Source organism: Bos grunniens, chromosome 3 (genome assembly GCF_055505025.1).
Source record: "Bos grunniens cultivar Pamir isolate PY7600 chromosome 3, Bosgru_T2T1.0, whole genome shotgun sequence".
Classification (NCBI taxonomy): Eukaryota; Metazoa; Chordata; class Mammalia; order Artiodactyla; family Bovidae; genus Bos; species Bos grunniens.
In genome coordinates this window covers 89,331,626-89,349,008 of record NC_141167.1, presented here as the reverse complement: position 1 = coordinate 89,349,008, position 17,383 = coordinate 89,331,626, and the positions used below count along the sequence as shown (strand labels likewise).

Below are 17,383 nucleotides of genomic sequence, written 5' to 3'. Positions count from 1 at the left end.
TATATCAGTCTATCTGTCAATTTGGAGGCCCTACCTTACTAAAACAGCATTATGATTAGGTTTTACTCCATTAGAACCTAAAAAAACTATAAACACCTTGAACCAAATCCATATGTAAAATAAATATGACACTGCATGTTTTATTTTTTATAATCATCTGTATTTTTTCTTACATACTTGTATATATAGCTCAGCATTTCAAGTGACCCTGAAGTTTAATAGAAGCTATTTTTATGGAAGTTAAAATTTTACTTTTTATCAAATCAGACTACTGTTTTGGAAAGGGGAGTTTCCTTCCCTGGCGAAAGCCTTGAGAGTGTGAACCAAACAACAGTGTGAAAAAATTCTCTCACTCTTGTCAACATCTCCAAAGAAGGGGCCCAAGACCCTGTGTCAGAAAAATAACAAATGCTAAATTACCAACTCTGAAAAAAGTTGCATTTATGTGGATCCAAAGGAGAAAAGAAAGGGATGTGTGTGAGAGAGGTGAGAAAGGTTAATATTGACTAATTTCAAGTCATAAAAATACTTTTAACATGATAATAAAAATCTTTAAATCATCAGATTAAATGGAGTAAATGTTTTTAGATTGAGGTATCTAGGCTTATCTTAATATTTTAAGTTGATTTCCAGTGAACTCTCACTATTTTCTTCAGAGGATCCTGTCCCCTAAAGAATTAGGCCTCTCAGCATAATTTAGCAGGTTTCACCCTCCAGTGCCTCGTTCACCAGCTAACACTTACCATGGGGTGGCCTTGAAGGGTACAGCAGGCTATAGTTTTCTGAGGCACTAGCAGCATCTCACTCTTTGTTATCCAGACACATGAAGTCTTGCCATCAGGCTAAGTAGGGGACTACCCTGGTAGTCTGGTGATGAAGAATCCACCTTGCAATACAGGGCACACAGGTTCAATCCCTGGTAGGGGAACTAAGATCCATGTGAGTACCTCACATGTTATCTTGTGAGTAACATGCTGTGCGAAACTAAGCCTGTGTGCCGCAACACTGAGCCTGCATACTCTGGAGCCCATGAGCCACAACTAGAGAGGCCGAGTTCCACAACTACTGAAGCCTACATTCTCTGGAGCCCACACGCTGCAACTACGGGGCCCACATGCCACAATTAGAGCGTCCATGCACCGCAAAGAAAGCTCCTGCATGACACAATGAAGACCCTCTGTGCCACAACGAGGACCCAACACAGCCAGATAACTAAATAAATAAGAAGACTAAGTAGGCATAGAAGGACCTTCCCAATACAAGAAACTAGACTACACTTAATGCCCATTCTGAAGAAACTATACTTGAGTTATTAAGGTTTGTGTTGGAAGTAAAAGGCCTGTCTTCCAGGCAATGTCTGGGCTTCCCAGGTGGCTCAGTGGTAAAGAATCCACCTGCCAACATAGGAGATGCAGGTTCGATCCCTGGATGGGGAAGGTCACCTGGAGAAGGAAATGGCAACCCATTCCAGTATTCTTGCCTGGAACATTCCATGGACAGAGGATCCCAGTGGGCTACAGTCCATGAGACTGCAAAGAGTGGGAGTGCAACTGAGCAAATGAACACACACCAGGCAATGTCTAGATGAGTACTTTGAACGTGTCTCTCATGACTTTTGACCTTGGCACACCTAGAGCAACTTGTGAGGCTTTAGGGTATGATTCAAACTGGAAGACAGGGGCAGATCCAAACTACTAGCCTCCCTGGGAAGTCCTTTTCACATTGCAGTCCAGGGCCGTGGAGCCAGTAGATGAGTCTACTCTGATTTCTGCTGCATCCCCAGTGCTTGCCACTCTGCCTGAGGCACGTTTGGAATTCAGTATGATGATGACCGACAGACTAAATAGATGATATAATAGGAAAGGGGGAAGGGGGATTATTGGTTCTTTGAGTTTTACATGAACATGAGGAAGGCAATCAAATCAACAACCCACTCCAGTACTCTTTCCTGGAAAATCCCATGAACAGAGGAGCCTGGCTGGCTAGAGTCCACAGAGTCACAGAGTCAGACTCAACTCAGCACAGCACAGAGAAAGGCAGTCAAATCAGGACCTTCCCACTCCATGCTGGGAAACTCGGACACTTTGAAGCACTCCTGAAATATTTACTCTGCCTTTAAGTGTCCTCTGCGTCCCAAAAGCCCCAAAACAAGGCCCAGCAAGCCATTCAAAGCCTTGGCATGTATAGAAAAATAAATAGTCTCCTATCACCAGGGCTAGTGGTGTGGTGGTTTAGTTGCCAAGTCGTGTCTGACTCTTGCAACCCCATGGACTGTAGCCTGCCAGGCTCCACTTTCCATGGGATTTCCCAGGCAAGAATACTAGAGTGGGTTGCCATTTCCTTCTCCAGAGGAGAGGCTCTCCCAACTCAGGGACTGAACCCATAACTCCTGCATCACAAGCAGATTCTTCACTGATGAGCCACCAGGGAAGCCCCGGGCTAGTGGTAGAAAACATAACACTTGTGGCTGGGAATTAGAGGGCGAGGACCCACAAGTATAATATTTCAGTCAAGTGAAGCCACCCTGCTGAACATTCACTAGGAACTAGCCCTTCTACATGAATACACAACAAACCAGCACAAGGAGAAAGAGCCTTGTAAACTAGTCTTTACACTATCATGTAGTACTTATGAGGCCCTTGCCCCTCCCTGTGTCCCATGCTGGCAGACAGGAGGGTCAGAGCAATGCAGAAAGACAAGAGCACCTCTGGGCTCTGCATTGCTCTGTCCTGGAGGATTTGTGGTCAGGAGGCGCATGTGAAGGGAGTCGCAGCTTTTCAGTCATAGTACAGGCTTAGGTAGGCCAGACGGTTCCGATGCTTTCTAAAGTCTTTGTCTGTGGGCAGCTGCAATGAAAGAATATTATCTAGGTCAATATTCAAATGAGAACCCACTGCCTCTGGTCTTCCTGGCTCTGTGAAATAGGCATGCATGTTATACCTGTTGTGGCCTAGCTGAACCTCAACCCCATAGTAACCTAGCCTCACTGAGTCTCTCAGCATTGCTCTGTGCATCTACTCTTTGTCATCTTACTCTGGAAATGTCATACTAGGAATTATTTTCTACTTGGGAAGTTGTCAAGTATAGCTGGTAGGACTTCCCTGGTAGTAGAGTGGGTAAGAATCCACCTGCCAGTACAGGGGACATGGGTTCCATCCCTAGTCCAGTAAGATTCTACATGACATGAGCATCTAAGCGCGTGCACCACAACCACTGAGCCCACATCCTAGAGCCCGCAAGTCACAACTACTGAGCCCATGTGCTGCAACTACGGTAGCCTGTGTGTCTAGAGCTTGTGCTGTGCAACAAGAGAAGCCATTGCATTAAGAAGCCTGAGCACTGCAAGGAAGAGTAGCCCCAGCCTGCTGCAACTGAAGAAAGCCTGCCCATGCGCAGCAACGAAAACCTAGCACAATGAAAAATAAATAAATAATTAATTATTTTAAAATTATAGCTGGTGAACTTCTTGAAAAGAAAAATTATATATTTAATTCTTGAATGTTACCCATAGGCTCTAGCATAATGATGTTAATACATTTGGTGTTTAATACATACTTGGAGAATTAATCCCAGGTTCCACTGGATAATAAAGGGCACCTCTGGAATTATGATAGCTGATATGGACTGAGCATTTATTATGCTACAAGTATGGCACTAAATACTTTTCTACAATATCTCAATCTTTACAACTTTATCAGATAGAGTCTATTATTATATGCATTTTAACACTAAGCACACTGATGCTTAGAAAAGTAAGATTATTAGACAAAATCACACAGCAAGCAAATATGGAACTAGAATTTGAACCCAGGCAGTCTGTTCCTAAAATCCATATTCTTGGCAGAATGATCCACAGCCCTTGATGATCTAACACTAAGTGGTGTGATGGGAAGAGCAGTGGCTTAGGAGTCATCAGATCTAGGCTCTATTTGAGCAACTTCAACAAGCCACTTAATCCATCTGAGCCTCAGTTTCCTCCTCAGTCGCAGAGGATAATTATTTTGGACTAACCACAGAAGATTATTTGAAGACTAAATAAGAAAATGTGACTTCTGTTCCATCATACTCACCTTTAAAAGTCTAGTGAAATTGGGTAACTCTCCAAAAAAATTCCCATATGTATATACACAAAATTGTGCAAGTAATTTTAGGGGAACAAGGACTTAACTGAAGCTTATTCACAGACTTCTGGTTAAGAATCACTGATACACACAGAAGTATTAGGTAAAGAACTCCAGAGAAGTCCAATCCTATTACCTCAGTTCTCAGGGTTCTTTTCTGTAGACATGGAACCTGAGCCCAGTCTGGAGATCCAAATTTCATTGGCCATCTGACTCTCTTGGGTGGCTTTATCTCTAGGTTGTATGTGGTAGGGCTAGAAAAAATACAGAACGTCATGTGTAATGAGTTAGCAATCATATATAACCTTCCACCCCTGATCTAGAGTCCTAACCCTTTGGGAAAAGGCAGTCAACTGATTCACATAGGATTCTTTTGCCTGCTAAAGTATTTCTGATTAAGTTTCAGTGTTCAAGGTATCTAGTCTTGACAAAGTAAAAACTCAACCCCAGTTTAAAATATTTCTGGAAGTTCAGTCTCCTTAGCTGAGAGATCAAAAGATCCCAGAAATGGTGGATGATAAAGTTAACACAGTGATGCATAAGTATTGCTCATGATGTAAAATTGAGGAGGAAAGAAAAATGCTAATTTAAAGTATCAACGACCTGGGGTCAGTAAAGTAGAACCATGTACAATTCCTTGACAATGGGATTATTTAATTATAGCCTTTGTTCATAACATTCTTTTGGTATAGACTCTTTGCTGTGGAAATAACATGTAGAGTGGACATAGGAATCAAGATTCAATATCTCTATTCCTTACTACAACCTTGAAAAAGTTACACTCACTCTCTGATCTTTGAAATTCTCACCAGTAAAAAAAAGACCTTGACCCCATGCCCTACCATTCCACACATTCTCAACAGCTTCCTCAAGCACAGAGATGCCTCCCTTGGTCTACTGGCCTATGTAATATAGCCACCACCACCCCACCTTCCCCACCCCATTCTCACTTCCTCTTTGCCCATGGTACTGTAGTCACACTAGCCTTCTTTCTTTTTTTCTGCACACCAATTTCCTTCCCAACAACAGCCTTTGTACAAGTTCCTTCTGCCTGGGAAACTCTGGGCCTAGATTTTCACAGGGCCAGCTCATTCTTGTCATAATGATTTCAGACCAAGTGTCATTTCCCTAAAAGAGCTATCTTGACAATCCTTGCCAAAGTATATAGATTTTAGTCCACCACTCTGTATCATATCATCATCTTGTTTGGTTTCATTCAGCATTACACCAGGTCACCTTACTTCCTAGTGTGTCTATGATAGCCCCAGCTAATGGCTACTGTCTTGGTATAATTATTAAAACCCCATTTCAAGTCTCAGAAGTGTCATGTGCTGACTAATAAATTATATAGTCACTCTCTTTATTACTATTTATATTTTCTTGTTTGTTTGCTTCTCATCTGTCTGGACTCTAGAATATAAGCTTCAAGAAGTCAGGAATCTTGCATGATGGGTTTAATGCAAAATCTTTGGAACCCACAAAACTGCTTGGCCTTTTATAAATATTTATTGAATGAACCACTATACTCTACCATTCTGTAATTTCTAGAGATCTAGAAGGCAAGAGGTTGAATTTTTAAAGCTAGATGGTTTCTTATTTAGAGGGCATGGTTGGGATGAAACCACTTTTTGTATTTCCTTTCCTATTGCTCTTTGTTGAAGTGCAGCAGCAAAAGGGGCACATACCCAGGATAATAAGAGTCCTTTGAGTATGTCCAAAAGTGAGGCAACAAGGCATTAAATGGAGCAAAATTTGGTTTGTGTGTTTGCTCTCGAACATTGACTGTCTGGTACATGCCTGGGTAAGGTGTCATATCCTGTTTCCAAGAAAATGATCAATATGTTAGAGGGTGATATATACATGTAAAGCCTTTTGATTAGAAAAAACAAAGGTATCCTCTCCCTGTTCATGTATCAGCTATGGTTTAACTACCTCAATCTATAGAAATGGCCTACAGTAGGTAGAAAACCAAGATACGCGTATGGTTCAACTACATAAAGGTGCCTAATGCTTAGGCTGTAGAAATAAACCTATGAGGGTAGAGAGCCATGGTAACTTATTACAGTTACTACCCCACCATCCCACCATCCCACTCAGATTCTTTTGGAGCCAGTATCCCTCTCCCTGAGCTTAAGTGTCAAGAAAAAGTCTAACAAGAGATTAACAGAAGATAATTAAGACTTGAAATCCAGTTACACAAAAGAATGAAGAAGTTGGAATTGGTTTTTTAACTGATAAGATATTATACTATATATTACATATAATTATATGATGCATATAAATAAAGCTTCTAGTATTTTACAAGCAAGTGTCGCAGGGCTAAAACCTTGCTTTGGTATTATTTCTTCTTAGAATTATTTTCCACTCTCCCAGGACACTCACACACACATTTGCCATGTTAACATCCATGCTTTTAAGATAGGTTTTTTAGTGGCTTTTGCCCAAAAGACTTTTTTGTCTTGAATTTTGGGCATATTCTTTAGGTAGCCTCCAGCTATGCTCCCCAATGCAAATACATTCAGCAACATGGATAACAGTGAAATCTAAGCACATTCAGCCATGTCTAACCTTGCTAACTGGCTTAAACCTTGTAGCTGTTCTGGCACCAAGAGTGTATCCTTTTTTACTGGTCGGGATCTTAGAGAGGTTGTATGCCAAGCCATACTTCTTCAGGTGTTATGTAGAAAACAAACAAAGAAAAAAACACATATAGAGAACATTATAGTTATTAAAACAGTGTGAACTTAAAGTATTCCTGAATCTTCTCTGCCAAAGTTGCTCTTTCTTTCTTGATTCTTCTGAATCATGACCATAGAATTACATAAATAACATAAACAGTTGCATTCCTACAAAGGAATGTGGCTAGATAGGTAGAGAGAATGCCATTTCTATACATTCCAGTGAATCCAGTTCTCTGGGTCCCACAGAGCTGAATCTGCTCTAATTCAACTATCAGTATGATCATACAATTTCATAAACTACCTATCAGCACAGCCACAGTCCACGTTTGGACTAAGAGGAGATACTGAGTCACTGGTCTTTCTGACTGTGAATAGTGAAGGAACAATACTGGGAACTGCATGAGGCCCAGGCTTGCATTTGGTGGGGATGGCAAAGGGGAACAGTGGCCCTTTACTTTCTGACTGTAGAGGACCAGGGCACTTTTTCATGTTGGGACCCTGATGGTCACAAATCCCATAGGGCTTTTCTTCGGGAAAACTTGGGTTTCCTTATATAATGGTCTGGGAACTGACACCCATCTAAGGGAAGGTGAATACTCACGTCTTCTGCTATATAACATCCAGGCCCTCTGTTGGGGGCTCCTCTAATAGGGGGAAATTTGTTTCCCAACAAGCTTTGGGGATGGATGTGAGGAAAGATCTTCCTATTCTGACGTGTTCCAAAGGAATAGTTAAGCAGCGGCTCTGCAAATAGAGAAAGAAGAGAAACTTCACATGAGGAAAGGCCCCTTGGTCTAAGTGAGAGCTTCAGGGCTAGTTGGGGGTGGGCCACGGGACAGAGCTCTTAGGGGCAGACCCTTAAGAAAAATCCATGTAAAGGGTAGCTCAAATCTGTGTAAGGGGATGAACTGCATTTTCCCCTCCTTTTGCCCTTCGTTCCCAGCCTTCCTACTCTTCCTCCTGCCTCTACTGTAGACTCCCCTACTACAACCCTCCTCACCTGCTTTAACGAAGCACATCTCAGGAGCTCCACCAGGCCCCGGGTTTGTGTACTGCGTTGCCCAAGAAACAGAGGCGGGCCCAGCAGCCCCAGCCGTGGAGCTCCCAGAGAGGAGTGGCTCTGAGCTAGCCTACTCAGCAGTGGGGATTCCTGCGGAGCCCGCTTTGGGGCAGGAACTGTGCCTCCCAGGCCAGGAACCCAGGGGAGTGAGAACTCTGAAGCTGGGCAGGAGGTAGGGGGTTTGCTAGATCCAAGTTGTAGGCTGAAGAGCTTTGAAAGCTGGGCCACTGGAAATGCACTACTGAGGAAGGATGGACTCCTCCACGTGCAGGATGCCCTGAAATCCAGGCTGCCAGGACCAGGAATATAGAAAACACAGCCTCTGCAGTGATGATCTATGGAGGTGGGCTTCCTGGGCAGTGCCAGAAGAGGGGAGTTGGGAACCTAATGGAGCCTGGATAGTTCCGTATTAAGCCTGTTTTAGACCCATTTTTCCTTTTCTTCAAGGCATTCCCATCAGGTTACCCCTTATACCCTTAAGAGGGGCTCAAGTCTATAAAAGTTCTGGAATCCTTAAGTAGAACAGTAAGAGTACAATGGAATAAAAGAAGTGCTTAAATTTGGAGGCAGTTACTTAATGTTTAAGTCCCAGGTTCCTCAGACGCTTTACCATCTGAGCCACAAGGGAAGCCCTATCTCTAAATTAGGAACAGTAATTCCTTTTTATAGGGTTGTTGAGAGGGTTAAGATAACAGCATTAAAGAGAGTCATTGCCTAGTGCTTGGTAGTTCACAATAGGAGAGATTTTTATTAGTGCAACAGTATCTAGCCAGCTTAGGAGTACTCCCACCCTAACCTAAGAAGAAATATCAGGGTGTATGATGACTTCTTCACCTTTGTCCTAGATATTAACCCTGACTTGTTCTCACTTGATTTTAGGATAACTTTCAGAGTTGGCAAGTGTGGCAGGCAACAGAAAGCACAGTGTGATAGTGTGATTGGTACATTCTGACTTTGGCTTCTAAGAATGATCTTGGGATCCACACATACTCAGGGTTAGAACTGTCTACAGGCGTGATTTTATAGCTCTCATGTCGGGTTCCAAGAGAAGTGATCCTGAGTCCTAGAGGATATTTTGGAAACTTAGAGAAGTCTTTTGGGCTTCCCAGGTGATACTAGTGGTAAAGACCCCGCCTGCCAATGCAGGAGACATAAGACACATGGGTTCAGTCCCTGGGTTGGAAAGATCCCCTGGAGGAGGGCATGGCAGCCCACTCCAGTATTCTTGCCTAGAGAATCCCATGGACAGAGGAGCCTGGTGGACTACAGTCCATAGAGGTTGCAAAGAGTCGGACATGACTGAAATGACAGCACAGAAGCTTTTTCCTTGTTAAAAATTATTGAGGCGATGCTCCTGGTCAGTGGACCAGGAAGGCTGGATACCTGTAGCTCACTGTGCAATTGTACAGTGAATTGTGTCAAGTCCTGTATAACAAACACTCCAATGCTTTCCTGGCCTCTATGGAAAAAAAAAATTATATTTGACATACATACAAAAAAGACAGTGTTTTTTTTTTTTAAGAAGTAATGCAGAAAGCCCGATAATATAGGAGAAGGTCTTAAGAGAAACAAAACTTAACTGGAATAACGATATGGTCTCAACATTATTGAACAATTTGCTTCAAGTCTCCTTTCTACTCAAAATATAATTGCAGTAACAATCATGGTAAACAAAATGTAAAGAGACATAGTATTAATTTGATTATTTTCACTGTCTTTAGAAATATTAATATTTTTAATACCCACAGGTTTTTTTGGAAATTAATGTTTACATTATTAGTAACATGAAACAGGTCTCACAAAGTACTTTGAAATTATGACAACATATTCTTCACTGGTAGGTTGGTTTGCTTCAGACTAATTCTCCAGCTGAGAAGAGATAGAAATACCAGACAAAACATACATATTTCAAGATAGCGGAGATATAGCAAAGAAAAAAGAATCTGAAGGGCTAAGACCCTGGAGAGAGGGCAGCCCAAAGTGGTGAGCCCAACAGTTGATGCTCTTGTTCCTTTTGAACATTCACTAGTTACAAATCTCACTGAGAAGCAGAGAATTTGAGTAGAACTTTGATCAGTCAGTCTCTAAAAACAGGGAGCAAAAGTTAGGCTGACCATGGCAGAGGAGAGACTGGAAAACACCCTGGACTTTTAGTTAGGAGTCTAAAAAGATACAACTCAGCTACAAAAGTAAATAAATAGAGCAGCTGTCAAAAAAAAAAAAAAATTCTGAAGTTCAGTTTTGTATCAACTCTAGTCCCCAGCTCCATTAAGATAATCTATTTCTACCCTTACTGCATACCCAAAACAAAAGTAAATCATCTTGTACAATAGCATTATTTGAGCCCCAAATAATTTGTATGATTTTTTAAGCAAAATGTTCAGCATTCAATATAAAGCAACTTCTCGTACCAAAACAAAAAACAAAACACCTAAGTAGACATAAACCCAAAAGGAATCCAGAGATTGGAGTATCAAGAGTGGACTTTGACTGTGCTTGGCTTCAGGTTTTACAAGAAGGCTGAAGACTGCAGTGTGAACATAGGAAGCAAAAGAAAGCAAGGAAATTTGTCATCATGAAGCAGATTCTTGGCTTCTCAGGTAAGAGGCTAAAAGAAAAATATAGATTACACTCTAAAAACAAAGTCAATAAAGACTACAGTGTACTTAGGGAAAGAGACAATTTCCCCCATCAATCTTTATGTTTATGTTACTAATATAACACACAAGAGTGTCCACATACATCCAGATTGATGCAAATTTATCGACTTTTCATTAAAGCCAATCCAGACATAGTACAAAGATAGACTCTATTTTATGTATATTTCCTGTATTACTAATTGTGTGATGTTAAAATTCAGAAGTTAAACAGAATTTCAGGTAGCTCTAAGGATTGTCAAGAATCATTGAATCTTTAAATGATGGATTTTTTGAATGATGATCATGTGTAAAGGAAACTTTGCAGGTGACTGCTTGGAACAGAAATAATAGACAAAATTTTATTTGTAGCCACCTTTGATGAAGACTTTTTAAAGACTTCAGCAGGTCCTGTCATGTGCATTTCTAACTATGATGATAGCATCAAGGGATGCCTGATGCTTATGGAGACTGTTTTGGACTTATGAGTTAGTTATCTGCTTTCTTCATCTGACTATGTATGAGGCCATTGTATTAATAAGAATTACAATTCTAGGAAACCACCTCCTCTGTTGAATGGAGATGAGTAATTCAACATTTATATAATGTTTTAAATATATTTTTGTCTCATTTTAAAACATATTGGATTTAATGGTATTATATCAATTCAGCAAATGGTAAAAGTGATAATTGTATTTAAGAAACTAAATGAAAAGATGGAGGAATTTTAGAAACAGTAAGAAAAAAGCAAATAAAAACTGTAGAAATAACTGCCATCACCAAAAGTAAGAACTGAATACATGGGGAACAGAAGATTATAAAAGTTGAAAAAAAATTAATGAAATGAAAAATGAATCAGAAGAATGTATACAGACCGAAGCTTGAGGACGCAAGGACAGAAAATACAGAGGCAGAGGAAAAACAGTGAAAAGTTCTAACACACATGTATTTGAAGTTCCACAAGGAATGGAGAGAAAGAGAATGTGGCAGATGCTAGAGTTGAAGAGATAATGGCTGAGAATATTTCAGAACTGACGAAAAACATTTAACCAGAATTTAACAAATGCTATAGTCTACAGCAAGATAAATACAAAGAAAATTTCATTTGGTCATATCATAGTGAAACGTATGAAAAATAGAAAAATTTGAGATTGGCTAGATAGAAAAGGTAGGTTACTTTTAAAGAAGTAACAATAAGCCTGGAGGATGAATTCTTAAGAGAAACAAGAAAAACTAGAAAACAATGGAATAGTATCTTTAAGTGCTAAAGAAATAACAGTAAAAAGGATGGAATACATATTCCATATGAAGACTAACAAAAACAAAGTTAATGTATGTGTACCAAGGATATGAGGGACATAGAAAAGCTGAGCAATTACTTCAGATTGAGGTATACTGATGAACACAGCGTAATACAACATTTAATCCTGGATAGGATCCTGGGTGAGATCGGAAAGGTACATTGTTGGGACAACAAATTTGAATAGGGTGTGTGGATTTAAGAATAGTGTATCAATCTGATTTTCAAATTGAAAGAGCTGTTCTGATCATGATTTATGAGGATCTCAGGGGGGATAACAGTAGAGTTTTTAGAGGGGATGGGGAATCATTGCAGAAAAAAAAGATGTATATATATGGAAAAAAATAGAAGCAAAATTTAACAAGTGAGGAATTTGGGTGAATGGGGCTGAGGGAATTCTTGGTACTGTTTTGAAGCTTTTTCTTTAGATTTGAAACTTTCAAAATAATAATTAAAAACATGTCTGTATAATTATGGGTGAGAAAGGAAGCCAAGATATGAGAGAAAATATAAACAAGTGAAAGTGTTAGCCGCTTAGTTGTGTCTGACTCTTTGCGACCCCATGGACTCTAGCCCACCAGGTTACTGTCTATGGAATTCTCCAGGCAAGAATACCAAAGTGGGTTGCCAATCTGTAATGTACAATAAAATATCCACTACCCATAGGTAACTACTGAGCACTTGAAATGTGGTTAGTCCAAATTGAGATGTATGTAAGTATAAAATGCACACTAGATTTTAAAAGCTTAGAATGAAAACAAAGTGTACAAACTATGATTTAAGTGTCATATTGGTTACATGTTGAAATGATAATAATTAGATATATTTGGTTAAATAAACATATATTTAAGTTAACTTCATATTCTACTTTTTGCTCTTTTAAATATAACTGTTAGAAAATTGAAACACATTGAGTTGTATTTCCATTGGATAATGCTGATCTCTAGAAATAAAACACTTACAGATCAATAAGGAAAAACAACCTAATTTTTTTAAGTTGGTAAAATGCTTGAATGCACACTATAGACAAAAAGAATATCCAAATGACTAGTAAACATATTAAAAACTGCCCAATATCAACAGTCAAAAAGGAAATGCAAATTAAAACCACAATAACATACCCACCTGATGGCTAAAATTATAAAGATGGAGAAGAGTGCTAAGGACGTGAAATAGCTAAAAACCTTTAATACACTTTTAGTATAAGTGTAAATTGATATATTCACTTTTAAAAATAGATAGTATTTGCTGAAGCTGAACATAGACATCTCTATGATCTAATAATTTCTACTCCTTGGTATGTTCTCAGCAGAAATGCATACAGTTGTGTTCCAAAGACATTATAAGAACATTAAAAAACGTTACCAATAATACTCACCAAACTAGAACAACTGAATGTCCATTAACATTAGAATGGAAAAATATGTTGTGCTATACTCATGTAAATGAACACTATACAGGAATGAAAATGAATAAAATCCTGCACATTTAATAATGTAGATTAATCTTACAGAGTTCAATGAAATAATTCAGACATGAATATTTACACACTGCATGAGCAAATTTACATTATGTTCAAAAATAGGCAAAGCTAATGGAGAAGGAAACGGCAACCCACTCCAGTGTTCTTGCTTGGAGAATCCCATGGAAGGAGAAGCCTGGTAGGCTGCAGTCCATGGGGTCGCACAGAGTCGGACACGACTGAAGCGACTTAGCAGCAGCAATCTATATGTTAGAAGTCGGGATGGGAGTAGCTTTGTAAAAGAGAGTGGAAGGAATAAATAAAAGGGAACTTGAGGAACACTTGGAGTGAAAGCAATGTTCCATTTCTTTTTTAATTGAGGTATCGTAGATTTATAATATTATATTGGTTTAATGTATACAACATAGATTCAAAGTTTTTATCAATTACCATTACCATTTATAGTTATTATAAAATGTTGACTGTATTCCCTGTGCTGTATGACATATATTTGTATCTTATTTATTTTATACATAGTAATTTGTATCTCCCAATCCCCTACCCCTATTTTACCCAGCCTTACCCCGCCCCCTTCCCTCTCCCCACTAGTAACCATTGGTTTGTTCTCTGTATCTCATTCTTTTTGTTATTTCATTATTTTATTTTATGTTTTAGATTCCACATCTAAGTGATGTCATACAGTATTTGTCTTTCTCTGACTTACTTCACTTAATATAATACCCCCTCATCTCCATCCAAGTTGTTGCAAATAGCAACATTTTGTTATTTTTCATGGCTGCGTAGTATTGCTTCCATACCTTGGCTATTGTAAATAATGCTGCTACGAACATTGGGGTGCATGTGTCTTTTCGAATTAGTGTTTTTGTTTTCTTTGACTGTATACCCAGAAGTGGACTTGCTGGATCATATGACAGAAAGTGACTAACCTAAAATTGGTATTTAACAAATATTAATGCATTTTCAACCTACCACCCCCATGCCAGGGCTATATCTAACTCCAAGGGTGCCTTTGTGCAAATTTTTTAATGGTGCCCTTTTATCTGGATGGGTGTTACCCCTAGTCAAGGTTCATGACTTGTTGAGTGGAGCACTGACCCCGTCCCCACTGGGATCAAGGTTCCTACCCCATTGCTTTCCAATTAGACTCCAATACTGAAGGAATGAATTTTTATATATGTGCTAGAGTTCAAGAATATGATTACCATGATCGAAGTCCCAAAGGAATGGCTGGGTGATGTGTAGCATAATGTTGTTTTCCTTCAAGCTCCTGGATAGGACAGATGGCATGATCTTTGAAAATCTCCGAGAAGCTCTGGACCATAACTCTTCCCTATAGGGACTTTCAAAAACCCTGGCTCTCTCGTGTATTGACTCCATTAGTGACAAATTGTATAAGTGGACTTTAACCAAGACTTTGGACAGTGTAACTCAGACTGGCTGCTAAGCAACAGCCCCACCCTTGAAGTCACCTCTTCAAGTCATTGTGACAGAGCTTTCTACAAGGCAACATTATGGTGTAGAGGAAGCCAGAAAGGCCCAATTTTGAAAATAAGCTCTGCCATTTATTATAACTGCATCATCTTGGACAAGTTTTCCCTCAATTTCTTTACCTGTAACACCAGGACAATATTCACCATGCAGGAGATAACCTATATAAAGTACCCAGTCCAGTGCTTGGCTTACTTAACTTGTTCACCATCTCCCTTCCTGCCCTCATTGATTTATTCATTCAGTAGGTACGTACTAAACTCTTATAATATGCTCTAGGCATTGGGAATATAGCCATGATCAGAGGCTCACAGAGGTTAATCCTCATTGACCTTAATTCTAGCAGGGGAGGCAATAAAAATGATAAACATAAAATGCATGTGATATCAGGTATTGATAGGAAAAACAGAGGAATCAGAGGGAAGAAGGGAAAAGGGAGTTTCATGGCCAGGAATGGTGAAAGGTAGCTTCAAGGAAAGGCCTACAGGAAGTGAGGTAGAAAGTCAAATGGAAATCTCAGGAAAGAATACTTCAGCTTGTGCAAAAGCCCTGAAGCAGTAACAAGCCTGGACTATTGGAGAAACAGCACAGATGTCAACATAGTTGACGTAGAGGGAATAAGAAGAATCAAAGGAGATGAGATTAGAGTGGTCATGGGTGCTGGGTTCTGCCTGTCCTCTTCTTGCACATATTAGGTATATAGTACACATTAATTTGAATGACTAATTAATATGTAAATGTAGCACAAAAATAGGGGGCAAACCAATTTTTTAGGTTGCCATGATTTCTGCATTCTAGAAATGGTGACAGGATTAATCTTTGCAGGAAAATAGTGGTGGAAAAAGCATTAGTCTAGGAAACCACTTTGATCTAGCCGGTAGCCATTGTGTTGTTCAAAAATGCTTTTCCTCAAATTCAGCAGTATTTTTCATGCTCTTCATGAAAAAGATCAGTTTTCATTCCAATCCTAAAGAAAAGCAATGCCACAAAATGTTCAAACTACCACACAATTGCACTCATCTCACACGCTGGCAAAGTAATTCTCAAAATTCTCCAAGCCAGGCTTCAATAGTATGTGAACTGTGAACTTCCAGATGTTCAAGCTGGATTTAGAAAAGGCAGAGGAACCAGAAATCAAATTGTCAACATTCGTTGGATCCTCAAAAAAGCAAGAGAGTTCCAGAAGAACATCTACTTCTGCTTTATTGATTTCCCCAAAGTCTTTGACTGTGTAGATCACAACAAACTGTGGAAAATTCTTAAAAAGATGGGAATACCAGACCACCTTACCTGCCTCCTGAGAAATCTGTATACAGGCCAAGAGGCAACAGTTAGAAACAAACATGGAGCAACAGACAAGTTCCAAATTGGGAAAGGAGTACATCAAGGATGTATATTGTCACCTTGCTTATTTAACTTATATGCAGGGTGCATCATGCGAAATGCCAGGCTGGATGAAGCACAAACTGGAATCAAGATTTCTGGGAGAAATATCAACAACCTCAGATATGCAGATGACACCACCCTTATGGCAGAAAATGAAGAGAAATGAAAGAGCCTCTTGATGAAAGTGAAAGAGGAGAGTGAAAAAGCTGGCTTAAAACTCAACATTCAGAAAATGAAGATCATGGCAACCAGTCCCATCACTTCATGGAAAACAGACGGGGAAGTAATGGAAACAGTGACAGGCCAAACTCACTGCAGATGGTGCCTGCAGCCATGAAATTAAAAGATGCTTACTCCTTGGAAGAAAAGCTATGAACAACCTAGACTGCTCATTAAAAAGTAGAGACATTACTTTACTGACAAAGGTCCATAGACCTATGGTTTTTCCGGTAGTCATGTATGGATGTGAGAGTTAGACTCTAAAGAAAGCTGAGCACTGAAGAATTGATGTTTTAGAACTGTGGTGTTGGAGAAGACTCTTGAGAGTCCCTTGGACTGCAAGGAGATCCAACCAGTCAATCCTAAAGGAAATCAGTCCTGAATATTCATTGGAAGGACTGATGCTGAAGCTGAAACTCCAATACTCTAGCCACCTGATGCAAAGAGCTGACTCATTGCAAAAAACCCTGATGCTGGGAAAGATTGAAGGCAGGATAAGAAGGGGATGACAGAGGATGAGACAGTTGGATGACATCACTGACTCAATGGACATGAGCTTGAGCAAGCTTGGGGAGTTGATGATGGATAGGGAAGCCTGGTGTGCTGCAATTCATGGGGTCACAGAGAGTCGGACATGACTGAGCAAATAAACTGAACTGAACTGCATGCTCTTCACCAAGTCTAGTGCTCCACATCTTCACATCCCCTCCTCAGTATTATAGGAAACTCCTTCCAAAAAGACTCCCCCAAATCCCTGTGTTCTCTTTTGCTGTTGTTGAGTTGCTAAGTTGTGTCTGATTCTTTGCAGGCCCATGGAGTGCAACAAGCCATGCTCTTCTGTCCTCCACTATCTCCCAGAGTTTGCTCAATTTCATGTCCATTGAGTCAGTGATGCTATCTAACCATCTCATCCTCTACTGCCTCTTTCTCCTTTGGCCTTCAATCTTTCCTAGCATCAGGGTCTTTTCTAATGAGTCAGCTTTTCTCATCAGGTGGAGAACGTATTGGA

General features: G+C 39.8%; 1 protein-coding gene across 3 annotated transcripts; it reads right to left on the bottom strand.

The window, feature by feature from the left end:
• Window positions 1-2,590: 2,590 nt before the first annotated feature.
• On the bottom strand, window positions 2,591-14,673 carry CIMAP3 (ciliary microtubule associated protein 3). Of its 3 annotated transcripts, none has more exons than XM_086391769.1 (6): window positions 14,484-14,673; window positions 7,404-7,546; window positions 6,690-6,788; window positions 5,807-5,937; window positions 4,258-4,375; window positions 2,591-2,846 (listed from the first exon to the last, which is right to left on the bottom strand). In XM_086391769.1, exons 1-6 carry the CDS (start codon window positions 14,656-14,658, stop codon window positions 2,778-2,780), a joined length of 735 nt encoding a protein of 244 aa, XP_086247895.1. In that variant the 5' UTR covers window positions 14,659-14,673; the 3' UTR covers window positions 2,591-2,777. The 3 variants fall into 3 exon arrangements, with proteins under 3 accessions (XP_086247895.1, XP_086247894.1, XP_086247893.1); XM_086391768.1 differs by lacking the exon at window positions 14,484-14,673 and adding an exon at window positions 7,803-7,895 and having other exon boundaries at window positions 6,690-6,785; XM_086391767.1 differs by lacking the exon at window positions 14,484-14,673 and adding an exon at window positions 7,803-7,871.
• Between the last annotated feature and the right edge of the window lie 2,710 nt (window positions 14,674-17,383).

What these genes read in the sequence shown, in the direction of transcription:
- CIMAP3 (XM_086391769.1), bottom strand. Translation starts at nt 14,658, where the DNA reads ATGGAGTCAATACACGAGAGAGCCAGGGTTTTTGAAAGTCCCTATAGG. An exon ending in GATGTTATATAGCAGAAGAC is followed by an intron (nt 6,789 to 7,403) that starts GTGAGTATTCAC and finishes TAACACCTGAAG; the next exon opens with AAGTATGGCTTGGCATACAA. An exon ending in AAGGACTCTTATTATCCTGG is followed by an intron (nt 4,376 to 5,806) that starts GTATGTGCCCCT and finishes TATTTTTTCTAG; the next exon opens with CCCTACCACATACAACCTAG.